The 13,127-nt window shown below is 41.5% G+C and overlaps 1 protein-coding gene across 2 annotated transcripts in view; it reads left to right on the plus strand.

Moving 5' to 3' along the window:
* The window catches only part of sesn1 (sestrin 1), a 54,007-nt gene extending 40,882 nt beyond the window's left edge, over positions 1-13,125 (plus strand). The window contains exons 1-9 of one of the 2 annotated variants that reach the window (XM_077510102.1): positions 6,161-6,451; positions 7,537-7,602; positions 7,690-7,890; positions 7,974-8,156; positions 8,224-8,451; positions 9,315-9,572; positions 9,664-9,854; positions 10,801-10,945; positions 11,037-13,125. In XM_077510102.1, the coding sequence (XP_077366228.1) occupies positions 6,350-6,451; positions 7,537-7,602; positions 7,690-7,890; positions 7,974-8,156; positions 8,224-8,451; positions 9,315-9,572; positions 9,664-9,854; positions 10,801-10,945; positions 11,037-11,123 (1,461 nt within the window). In that variant the 5' untranslated portion in view covers positions 6,161-6,349 and the 3' untranslated portion in view covers positions 11,124-13,125. Of the gene's footprint in view, positions 1-6,160; positions 6,452-7,536; positions 7,603-7,689; positions 7,891-7,973; positions 8,157-8,223; positions 8,452-9,314; positions 9,573-9,663; positions 9,855-10,800; positions 10,946-11,036 lie in introns of those variants that run through there. The other variant, XM_077510101.1, reaches the window with a different exon arrangement.
* The last annotated feature ends 2 nt before the right edge of the window (positions 13,126-13,127 follow it).

Below are 13,127 nucleotides of genomic sequence, written 5' to 3' on the forward strand. Positions count from 1 at the left end.
TGTTTCTAAAGTTAGTAAGTGATGGTTAGATTTATTTTGTTTGTCTATAGAATTTTTCCCCTCTGCTGTATTGTGACAGCTGCCCTCCCTTTGTTAGAATAACATCCCCGGGAACTCGCTTTTCCTCACGTGCACATCGAGTTTGCAGGCCAACGCCTTTTCCACCCTCGATTGTAGTCGATTATTTAGGAAATTGTCTAAAAGCAAGTTCACGCCTACCTGGATAAAGCGATTAGCGGTTTGTCCACCCCCCTCTGAGATCCTGAGGTCTCTGAAGTTCCTCAGCGCTTCGTTGAAACTCGGGAACGCCGCTTCCTCCCAGTGTTGCTGCACACTAGGCTACTGGTCCGAGTGTGGAGACAAGATTTTGCCTGATAACTAGAGCTGTCAAAATTAGTCGACAAAATTCTCAAATTAATTGACAGCTATTTTAACAGATTCATCATTTGGAGCTATTTTTTAGTTTAAACCGAACCGATAAAATAGTACAACATCAACCACCCCAGCCCCGCTTTTTTTTTTTTTTTTTTTTTTTTTTAAATCACTATACGAATACAAAGTACAGAATAAACACCAATCACTGGCTCATAAACACTACTCAGGAAAAAGTGTTTTTGCAACACACTACTGCAAAAATTAAAATGAATCCAGTTAGTCGATTAATCGATTGACTAATCCATAGATTAATCGACTCTAAAAATATTCAATACTGACAGCAGTACTCGTTCAAAGCATTTAGACAGCGGGTAAAAACTTCCACCAAATATTTTGTTGTACTGTAATCTAAAAAAAAAAACCAAAGCGGCACAGTTTTCGGATGAAAAAAAAGACAGTCTAGCATCACTTTGTAGTGCAGGTTACTACAGTTCAACTGGAGGGGGCAGGGAGTGCATGTTGATACCTGCTTAGTGATGATACTTAAGGGTTAAAACGTTCATGCGGGTTGATGAGGTAACTTGAGTGTTGCAAGGAGATAACTCTGATTGTGCACTTTTCTCTTTGTCACATGCGGAGGTCATAAAAACGTGTTTGTGCCAATTGTCCATGTGTTTAACACAGGAAAAACAAGTCTCCTGCCCACCCCAAAAAAGAATGACGAGACTGCGGCATGCAGTTGGCCGTGTGAACATTTTTGTAGCTGTTAGACAAATCCGCCGCTAAACTGTATGACTTTCTATGAAACACAAACCCGATTAGGCTGCGCAGTGAACTTCATACCTCCGCTGAACTTTTTTTTTTTCTTTTAGAGAAACAACAGAGTTAAAGAGAGTGAGAGCGAGGAGAAGATTGGCTCCGCTCGCTGTTGTCCTGTCCTGCGATTGGTAGACGCCTGTTGCTAGGCTTGTGTCGGGTTTCGAGAGTTTTTCTGCTTGCTCCTCACTCTGTGCGCCCATAGGTCAGGTTTGAACTGTTGCGGTGGACTTCTGCCACTTGTTGAACATCCCAGCAAAAGAAAAAAAAAACAAAACATGCAGCATGATTCTTACTGCTGGAGAAAACAAAAGGCGAGACACATGCAGAGTTTTACGGTTTGGCACTGTGTCATCTTTTGTTTTTCTCATTATTACTCAATTCATCCTCCCCGTTGGTTCAAGACTGTTGTTAATCGTCGTGTTACACTTGCCTCAACTCAAAATACATCTGTCGGCAAAAAAAAAAAAAAAAGCTTTTCACACCTTGTTAGACAGTGAGGCTATGCAACAAAAATGTGCGAGTAAAACTTTACATCACTACTGCTACTAAATGCAGTTTGATACTCATAACTTTATCGAACACAGTGCTAGTGCCTTGTTCTTTTGGCATGAAGATCATAAAAACACATCAACAGGAACACATTACTCTCTCTGTGCTATATTTTAATTGTGGAACGACGTAGCTTGTGACAAATGACATTTTAGAGTTCATCCTCAGTAACAACAAGCTGCATCCTGTTGTGTGTGTGTTTGTGCTGTTCCTCGTGCGCTGCCTAGTACATCATTTTTATTGGCTACTTAGCTATTTCATTTTGCATTGTTGACAAAGGCCTGACGATGACGGCCTTAAAATGCCACTTGCATATATATGATGCTGTAAAGCCATATGACAAGTTAAAGCTACAGTATGTAACAATTACGTTACAAGAACGGCTTCAAAAGCAACAACAATAAGGTGAATGATATATTGTCCATTGCCACATTGACCCCAGATTACCTATTTGATTTAAGATAAGAGATAAGAAGCTTTATTGTCATTGTAAAATACAACAACATTTCATTTGGTCTCATCTCTCAATAGCAGCAGCGAGTCACATTAAAATACATATTTAAACCGAAAATAGTAGTAATAAAATATGCAATAAAATAAATTATTATTATTATTATGTATGTATTTATTTATTTATTTATTTATCTACTTATATTTATTTATTTATTTATTTATATTTTAAATATTTTATTTTTAATTATTTTTCTGTAATTTTACTGGACCTGCCAGGACACAACTAGTTTTGTTTTTTTAACATATAAAAACAGTATGTATAAACGATACCTTAAATTAGCCGATAGCAATTTTAATAAGGTAAGTAGAAGCTTAGACATTTCTGCAAACTGACTTGGATTATGAAAAATAGTAGGTCTGCCATCGCCATGGCGACCTGCCTACTTTAGCGGTCTTTAATGTTTTTGTAATTTTACCTAAATTGCAGTTAAAATAATTTTGATTGTAAAATGTCTTATTATAAGGAGAATTGTACTTCTGTGAGCACCTACTTTTGTAGTCTTTAATATTGATTGGTGACCAGCTAGGACACGCCTCCCGTGCTAAACAGTATGAAGTAACTTTACATTAAAATATTAACTTTAAAATATTTTCCATTTTTCTAATTGTATCCCTGTCATGACCCCTTTATGATGACCATCCATCACATCTGTAAGCTGGCAGATTTTAATGTCAAACAACATCATGGGTCTGAACAGGTTTAGTGTTTGAACTTTGGATTGTCTTGTTTGAACAGTACCATTCAAGACCGTAAGTACCGTAAAACTTTTCTTCTTTCACCTCGACAAACGGACAATAGCCTCTTTTAGTTTACAAGCCGTGTGCGGCGTATGACCTCTGGTTGTTGACTGTTGAATATAATACGTCTGCAGTGCTCCACGAGTTACATTGCATACCCATCTACGATATAACTGATAAAATGAGCTGTGAATAGTGAAAATATAGCTAAAAATATGTCTAATTGTGGGAATGCTGGAAGCATTCCCGCCTCCCGGGTTCAAGTGTTCTTTTTATACATTTATCTTTCAACTACAATGAATACTGACCGCCAAAAACCTTTTAATGATGTATTCTAAAATCCTAATGAATGCTGCCAAAAACGTTAATTTACGTTTATTACGTTTTTCTTTCTCTTAATGGGCAGCGCAATGTCTTGTGCTGCACTGCCTTATCACTAAACAAAAAATATTAGTGTCAAAGTCACTGTTGTGCAAAAAAATTTATCTTTTCACAAAAAGCTTGTTTTTCTCTTAATTTTGTATTTTCACTTATGTCACTCCAATGACCTAATTTCAAATGGTGATTACTAAAGAACGGAATCAGGTAGAAACATACTTTTTTTTTTCTCATGAAAGAATGGAATGCAATCTTTCATATGGTATCCACCATATTTATGTCATCATACCGCACAATATTCTGTTTGCTTTGAAAGATGAGTGAAAATGCTCCAAATCGGCTGGCACCGTTGGGGTTTTTTGGATAACGTTTGGCAGTCAAAGAGTTAAGACTTTGTAATGTTCAAATAATTTACCTTTCAATTTACTTTGTAAGCATTCAGCTATTAGGATTCAGCTTCCAGCATTCCCACGCAATTTTTGCAGAAATTGCACTTAAGTCTAGTTAAATAGACATATGCGTCCAAAATGCAAGCGTATTTGTGTGTGACTTGTTTACAACATCTGCTTTGCATGTGGCGAGCGAGCCAGCGACGAGCTGGAGGTGTCGCCTCGCCCTTGGTGGGAAGAAGTGTACGAGCGCAAAAGCACTGAAACAACAGTCTCACCCCGCGGAATCATCAGTGCGTGCACAGCGACAATAGCGCCGGACCCCCCAGCCCCAGCCTATAAGCGCTTTTATGCGAAGGGGGGGGTCCGACGTGTTGTAACGCTGACCGGCCTCTCTTGTGCAGCTTTTGCTGAGCCGCGCGAGTGCTGACTCCAGCCCCTGGGAACATGTTTACCTCTCTGCGCCGCACCCCACCCTGCCCGCGGCAACAGGAGGGGTCCCGAGGTGGGAGAAGGGTGGGCGAGGGAGGCTGGCTGGACCAAAAACAATGAACCTGCTGAATACTGTGCGATGGAGCTAACCGTGCAGTTGGCTGACAAACTGGCTGGACAGGCTCTTGATCAAAGTCCACGTTTGGAAGGGGGGGACTTTTTGGCTCTGCTTGTTAGCCCAAATTTAGCTAGCTTTTTGTTGCAAAGAAGAGCACAAAAAGATTAGTAGTGATGTTATCTATAATTGTGACGTGATATTAAGAGGTGGGTATGTCGCCACTGAAGGTCGGCCCGCCACCGCTTAATGTATCGGGAGTAATAACTGACCTACTGACGGTGCGATAAAACGGTTGTGGCGTGCAAGTGAACGTGTTATTGTCAAGCTGGGATAAACAAGGCCATAAGAGCTGTCCTCCTTATCTTTACTCCCCTCCCCTCTCCTCTCCTGTCCTGTAGCTCTGACGGGAGTCCTTCAGCCGGCTTGATTAGTGGAGGGATGACATTATTATCTGCGGTCTGAGAGGCTGCACCTATGAGAGCCCCTGTTCAAGGGCCTGCAGACCTCGTCGCCCTTTCAGATGAGATTATGAGCTCACAGTAATTCATCGCGAGCGCATGCATGCAGTGGGTTACCTACTGACGAAGGCGCGTGACATCAGCAAATGTATGTTTTTTTTAGTGTAACACAGAAAACTGAAGAATGTTTTTAGGTTCAGATCAAAAATATACAAATAAAAGTTTGTTCGGTTTGGTAAAGATACTTTCGCTTGTTAGCTGCCACAATAATGGCCAAATGTTTCAATATTTTAACTAGCAAAATGAGTGCAAATGAACATGGAACTTGTGCCCATTAACATTTGTTATCATACTGAGATCACGTCTCTGATCACCTGCTGAAAGGAGACTGATTCTGTCCTCTTTCATCTAAAAACTGCTTCAATCATCAAAGCGTATGGATTGTATTTATGTTAATGTTTTATGTTATGTGTTTTTTGTGTGTGTGTGTTTTGTTTTTTTGTGTTCTGTAAAGCGCTTTGTGACAGTTCAGACTGTTTGAAAGCGCTATATAAATAAACTTGAGTTGAGTTGAGTTGAGGAGACTGTGACATGGGATGACCATCATATGAGAGCAACTCTCCGCTGACGGCTATTTTTTTTTTTGTACCAGAATATGTATGTGTAACGTAGCTAATATCTAGTCAAAACATGCTAAGCGGTTTCCGGTCATGTCATCATGTGTTTGCGTTTGCATTTTCCTTTTTTCAAAATGCTGAAAATTCCACCTCGAATTGTAGGCCTTTATTCAAATTTCTAGCGATTCCATTCGGGTTTATTTTTGCAATTGTAGAAAATTATAATCAAAATAGTTTTAATGGAAATCCACCTTATGATATAAATGGTATAGCAAATGGACGGATGGATGGCATAGATCTCGCTAAAATGGTGGGGTGCATGCAGATGGAAGAATTTTCTGGTTCCCGTTCCACTGTATGAAAAATCATACATCTTTGTTTTATTGTTTTAGATTAAAAAAATAATAATAATCACCATTGGATTGCCTTTGTGAATGAGAAGAACATGATAAACTGATTTATTTACCTTTATTGATTAGTGTGTATGGTATCACATTTAATGAATAGCCAGTTATTTAGCATACAGAAAGGACTGACAATTCAATCACGAGCGAACAAAAGAAGCAGAGAAAGACGCGGTGATGTTTTCTTAAAGCAAAGGGGGATTGTCTTTTCCGCTCACGTTTTGCCCCCCTCCTTCCTCTTTCCTCACGCTAAGCTCCGCCCCCCTCCGCCTCTCCCTCGTCGCCATTGGCCGGCGGCAGCGTGTTTTCGCCTCGCGATTGGCCGACTCCTACGTCGCTCAAACGCGCCTGGACTTATTTACCGAATGTATGAGCTAGGAGGGGGTGACCAAATGGAGCAGCTCGAGTGACTTGGCTGCTTGTCGGGCCCGCAACAGCTGACGAGAGCGGAGCGCTTGGACGCAGCAGCCTCCCTGCGAACAAAGAACAGCGGGGACGTGTTTTTTGCGGAGCTTTCGTACGCCGGTCCAAAAGCAGCGAAGTGCGGGGAGGACGAGACATGAGGCACGCGGTGTCATCATCGGAAAACGTGGAGAATTGTTCGTTCGCCGTGACACACTTGTTTAAGATATGTGCCCATTGTGAGCGGCTCGCAAAAAAGGTAACAAAAATCATTTTCATTTTCTGCATCAGTGCAGCCTCGGGAAAAAATGACACATTCGAGTGTTTGTTGGTGTTTTGAAATGATGTCAGTCAATTTATGCTCTCTTGCGACTGTTTTTCCTTCGACTGAATGAGCTGCAGTGCAGTCTTTTGTCCGGACTTGTTTGTCTGTCAAGTTTGTGAGGGGAGGAGGGTGGTGGGGGGGCTCGAATGTTTTAAAGACCCCCACCCCCAACACACTTTTTTTATTGCCACTTTTATGAATTGTTATCTCGAGTAATTTAGTTTTACAACCTTGTCCGCGAACAATTAAATCATTTGTTGGTCAAGTCATTCATCTCAGCCTGTTGAGTGGACATGTCCAGACATGAAGAAAAACTCGTATATTTTCTTTTTAGGTTCATTTACATCCTTTTTAACAGCTTCTGTGTTGCAGTGTGCGTTGTTACCATTAAATGTGTGCTATTGACGGATGTTCTCTTCAAATACTGATTGTTTAATCGCCACTGCCTTAATTGTCCTTAAAAAAAACCCACACACACTTCATCCTTAATAAAAGCTCTTAAAAAAGCTCTCACATTTAACATCTACCTGCATTATAATACTGTAAGATCACCAAACCGTCATGTTTACTGATGCAGTTCTTAAGAAATGACATTGCATCACCGCTTAAATTACCCTGAAAAAATGTCACTTAACAACTACTGTGCCTGCTATGTTCATTATATTGCCATAAAATGCAGCCTGTTTACCGACGCTGTCCTCAAAAACTGATATTTCATCACTTGAGCCATAATTACAGTACTACTCTTGCACTGCTGTGTCACGGTTACTGATTCTGTTCTCAAAACTGATTTTTCATCATGAAGGCCTTAATTATGCTTCAAAAACAAAACACTTGATCCCTATTTCTATGTTCTTAAAAATCAGCTATTATCACTGGTCAATGTTTCATACGTATTATGGAACGTAAAACATGCTCACAAACTGCTTTTGCTCAAAGTGCCACCAAAAGATGATTTCAGTTCTGTAATAACGCGACAAAATGTTTAAACTGCCATTTCCCTCTCGTTTGTCTTGCAGGATCTGGGAGTACGAATCCCAAGACCCCTGGGGAACGGGCCAAGCAGATTTATCCCTGAAAAAGAGGTAAGGAAATACCTACAATCCTGCCAGTAATGTCCCGAAAAACAACCGTCTTGGGCCTGTTTATTATATCATGTATTCCCGTCGTAGATTCTTCAAGTCAGTAAAGTGGACACCAGGACACAGTCGATATTTGAGGATGCGTTCGCCGCCCTCGGTCGCCTGGACAACATCTCGCTGGTCATGGGCTTCCACCCGCAGTACCTGGAGAGCTTCCTGCGCACGCAGCACTACCTGCTGCAGATGGACGGGCCGCTGTCGCTGCACTACCGCCACTACATCGGCATCATGGTACAAAAAAATACACGTGTTTTTTTTGCGCTTGCTGCTGGACTCTGTCACCTTTTCAAATGTCTCACGGTTGTTGTGTCTAGGCGGCGGCTCGCCACCAGTGCTCCTATCTGGTCAACCTGCACGTCAACGACTTCCTCCAGGTGGGCGGCGACCCCAAGTGGCTCAACGGGCTTGACGGAGCCCCGCGAAAGCTGCAGCAGCTGGGCGAGCTCAACAAAATCCTGGCCCACCGGCCGTGGCTGCTCACCAAGGCGCACATCGAGGTGAGAAAAGTGTTAAAAGCGTTGCGGAGACGAGCGAGCTGACAGAAACCACTCGGTCTCTTTCAAGGGACTGCTAAAGGCCGAGGAGCACAGCTGGTCGCTGGCTGAGCTCATCCACGCCGTGGTGCTGCTCACGCATTACCACTCGCTGGCCTCCTTCACCTTCGGTTGTGGCATCATGCCCGAGATCCACTGCGACGGCGGGCACACCTTCAGGCCGCCCTCGCTCGGACACTACTGCGTGTGCGACATCGCCAACGGCAACAACCACCATGACAGTCCCTTTGGCAGCCAGGTGAGAGGAACGCCATGGCTATTTTGTTGCCCCTTTATGTGGCACAAGCCGTATTTGGTTACTTTAACTTGATTCAAAATGGGTACCACATCATATGTTTTGTCCCTGGCAGCAGAAGAATGACAAAAATATAGTGCTATTCAAATGAGAGTGTAGCATACTGTATATGTACCATTACAATGTGGTTTTGGATTACAGTCATACTTTTTTAATTACTACATTCAAGTTTCCTCAGTTCACATTTTTGTGTCTTTTTCGAGAATGTCTTTCTTCTGGCTTCTGATTGGCTGAATTGGCCTTCCAGTAGTTTAACCATAGTGCCACCTGCTTGACAGTGGCCTCATTTGTTTTTTGTTTTTTTTTAAACCTGGAATGGTGAAAAATCATAACATTTTTAAAAATTTATTTATTATGTAATATTGCAATTTCCAAAAGTGAATTTTGTATGTTAAATTTTTACTTTTTTTTTTTTTAATTCAAACTTTTATTTTATTTATTTATGTATTTATTCATGTATTTATTTTACTTTTATTTTTACCTTTGAATGGGGATTTATATTTTAACTATATTCAAGTGTAGTATTTAGTAATTTAGAAGCATTTGAACATTAAAAAAAATATAATAAATCAATGAAATAATATCAACAAGAGTTTGAATTCAATTTTACTCGTAGATGCAAATTCCACGGTTTGCTAATGTTTTAAGTTGCACTCTTTTTTTCCCCAAATGATTTTTTCCCAGGCCACTGATTGGTTGAGTTTGCCTGACAGTCAGGTGCTAGCGCCACCTGTTGCTCGCCTGTGCACTTTGCAGCCTGTGACGTCACATATCCAGAAGTAAAAACTCTGCCCCATGTTGTCCAGGATGTGTGCGGCGGCGAGGTGGAGGTTCTGATGGAGCGCATGAAGCAGCTGCAAGAGTGCCGCGATGACGAAGAGGCCAGCCAGGAGGAGATGGCCACGCGTTTCGAGAGGGAGAAGACGGAGAGCATGCTGGTGGTGACGGCCGAGGACGAGGAGTGGGTGCCCTCCCGCGACATCTCGCGGCACTTTGAGGACCCCAGCTACGGCTACAAGGACTTCTCCAGGAGGGGCGAGCACGTGCCCACTTTCAGAGTGCAGGTAGACTCGCCACACATTTCCTTCAATTGAAATTGTGATTGAGTCCCAATGAATGATAAGAACTTTTTTTTTATTCTTGTATTTTTTGCAGGACTACAGTTGGGAGGATCACGGCTACTCCCTGGTGAACCGTCTCTATCCGGATGTGGGTCAGATGCTGGACGAGAAGTTCCAGATGGCGTACAACCTGACGTACAACACCATGGCCACGCACAAGGACGTGGACACCAGCATGCTGCGCAGGGCCATCTGGAACTACATACACTGCATGTTCGGCATCAGGTAGGCAAGAGCAGCCAACGTCTTGATGGAATACATTTGACAAGGGCAAGAAAAAAAAACAAAAAACAAAACACAAAGTATTCGATATAATCGATTACCAAAACGGCACACTGGATGTCAACATGTTTCCACCGACAGTTGAGAGATTTCTGTTGCAGTACCGAGACTGACCTGTGAGGCAGTGTGGTGCCACAGACGGCAGAAAAATACAAAGAAGAAGAAACAGTTGTTTGTAGTGGAGGATTTTTTTTTCTATCGTACCTATTGAACAGGCTTAACATTTACGATCGTCGTCCTCGAGTGTTTTCAGGGCAGATCACGGAGGCAACAAATTAATTCTTAAAAAATACCCCACATCACAGGGTAATCACCTGGATAATCTTTTGTAGACTTCCCATAATCGGTCCTTTGAACGCACGTGCTAAAATTTATCCTAAGTATCGGCATGACCCAACCTGGTGCTGACCCCACACAAGGACTTATCGGAAATGTTGAAGTGGTTTAACATTTACGATCATCAGCCCTGACTGTTATCCCAGCAGGTGAGGGGAGGGAAAAAAAAGTAAGAAAAAGGAAGGGGGAAAAAAATCACCCTTAACACTCAATACACCACACCACAAGATAATCGTTTGAAGATTTCTGACAATCGGCCTTTAATGGGAGGGGATTGAATGCTAAAATTCGTCCCGATTATCGGTTCGCTATATCACAATCATGAAGTGTTGGGCCCAACCAAAGTTGGCCACACTTAAGAATTTATTGTAATTGTTGAAGGGGTTTAACATTTAAGATCATCAGCCCTATATGTTAAACCTCACATTTAACACCCACCACACCACAGGATAATCGCTCAGAATGAACATTTAGCAACATCGTTAATCAGGCCATTAATCATTGGATGTTGGGTGTATTTTCACTGTGTTTTTTCCCCCCCCCTGATTTTCAGGTATGACGACTACGACTACGGCGAGATCAACCAACTGCTGGACCGTAGCTTCAAGATCTATATCAAAACTATGGTGTGCAGCCCCGAGAAGACCACCAAGCGAATGTACGAGAGCTTCTGGAGGCAGTTCCAGCACTCTGAGAAGGTCGGATCCCTTTTCCCCATGTCGAAAAAAAAATGGATTGATTTTTACGACGTTGTCAGTAAAGGTTCTCTTTCTCTTTTCTCTCCTGCAGGTCCATGTTAATCTGCTTCTTATGGAAGCGCGAATGCAAGCTGAACTTTTATACGCTCTGAGAGCCATCACTCGCTACATGACATGAAGTGCTTCTTCTTTTTGTTTTTTGTTTTTTTTGTTATATTCTAGTTTTTATCACATGTCATTGTTGGGACATTTCAAGAGAACATTTTTGGGGGGACGAGAAGCTGGATGGAAGATCAGAACAAAGAAGCAAGGAGTCTGTTTTTTTTTTTTTTTTTTTTTTTTTTTTAAGCCTGCAGTGCCAAAAGTGACCAGAAGTAGGCAGCATTGGGCTTATAAAGCACTGACCGTGTGTTCTTGATTTCATTCAGTATTCCAGCAAACAGCCCCTTTCATTCATTTTTCATATTTTTGTCATCACTGTTTTTTTTGTTTTTTTTTCCATATCATTTTTGATTTCAATCATCACCCCGTTGGGGCCCGTACGTGTGTGCCTGAACTCCCCAGCGCAGTGTATACATAACGATGTTCATGGTGATGCTGCTGCTGCTCCCAGTGTTGTATTCAGCAGGGACGGACGGGGGGTCATATTGAACCCCATCCAACTGCATTATTCCCATATGTCCGTGTAAGCTAATTCAAGGTGTGTGTGTAAACTCATAGAACACTGAGCCCTATCTGAGTTGCATGTATGTTTGTGCGTGTTAAAAAAAAAAAAAGTAGTTTTTTTAAATTTCACGTGTCAAAAAAAAAAAGGCGAGGCAATTTGAAGGAGACTTCTTGCTTCTGCTGTAGCTGTTATTTTGATGTAACTTGTTTAGCATGTGTCAGTGATGACATCATCATTCTTGGTTGTTATATGGGTTTATTAAGAAAGACTGAAAGAATGAGGGGCTCCGGTATGGGGTTAGTCCGGGAGGAAAAGCTCTGGTGACTCACACAAATACTCACACACAGACACACACACACACTGCTAAGCTGTCTTCCGCATTATCCCGGCTGCCCCCATTTGGAAGGCTGTGAATTTTACCAGTGAAATAAATACCTCTTATCTCCATCAAACATTTTCTCGCTGTGCAAAAAAATAAAATAAAAGCATGTACGGTGGTACCCTGACTTTCGAGTTGAATTTATTAAAGCTAAGGTGCCACTGTATCTCCAAATCATTTTTGTGGACATGCGTACTTTTTGTCAGCGAGTGACTGTATAAAAAGTGCTCTTTGGTGATCCGTTTTTTTTTTTTTTTTTTTTTTCTCTCCTCCTTGGGCGGCCACGTTCCCGTTTGCTAAGGGGATGCCGCCGGCCCGCCATCAGGCTGATTTGCGCTCAATCGGATGGCAAACAGTTGTAGCTGTGCTTATTCAAGCCTATCTAGTGCAAAGAAAGAAAAAATGCAGCTTTTTGTTTTAATGAAGCAGTTTTGTTAAGTAGCGTGTTTTTTTTTGTTTTGTTTCCGTGAGGGCGTATTAAGACAAGTGATGGCCGAGGTTTCGACAAAAAGAATGGTACCATTGGAAGTGAGTCGAAGAAAATGAAAGAGAATTTTTGTTTTTCAAAACGTCTGACTGACGTCAGTTACTGACACTTAAAAAAAATACAATTAAAAAAATCACAAAATCAATGAAAAATGATGGACAAAAAATAAACTGATGACTTGTGTATCATTTGTAGCGTTCTCTTATTCTAAACTTATTTGGTTACATTGAGTCAAACGTTTCCCGAGTCATCTTTTGAACTCGGGACTCGTCTTGCTTGCCTCTGTTACACAAACATTTTCTAATTTCTCAATTCTTTTTGAGGGCCTTTCCCATTGTGTCATGACATCATCACCAGCACAATCACCAACCCCAAAATGCCTTCACATCTCATTTAGGATTAAAAAAATATATATATATCAACCGGCTAATACTTTATATCACGAGTAATGTTTTAAGGAGATGTAAAGGTGTTTTTCTTCTTTAATCTTGATACATGAAGTGCTGTTCTTGATTTGTGTCGATGTAACAACCATGTGACTTTGAAAATGCTGTACTTTTTGGCGACTTGTAAGCACTGCCTGGCCCCCCGTGTCTGTGTAACATGAATACTGATAATAATAATAAAGGCTTTGAGAGGCGACAACATT

The sequence above is a fragment of the Festucalex cinctus genome, chromosome 21 (genome assembly GCF_051991245.1).
Source record: "Festucalex cinctus isolate MCC-2025b chromosome 21, RoL_Fcin_1.0, whole genome shotgun sequence".
NCBI classification, from domain to species: Eukaryota; Metazoa; Chordata; class Actinopteri; order Syngnathiformes; family Syngnathidae; genus Festucalex; species Festucalex cinctus.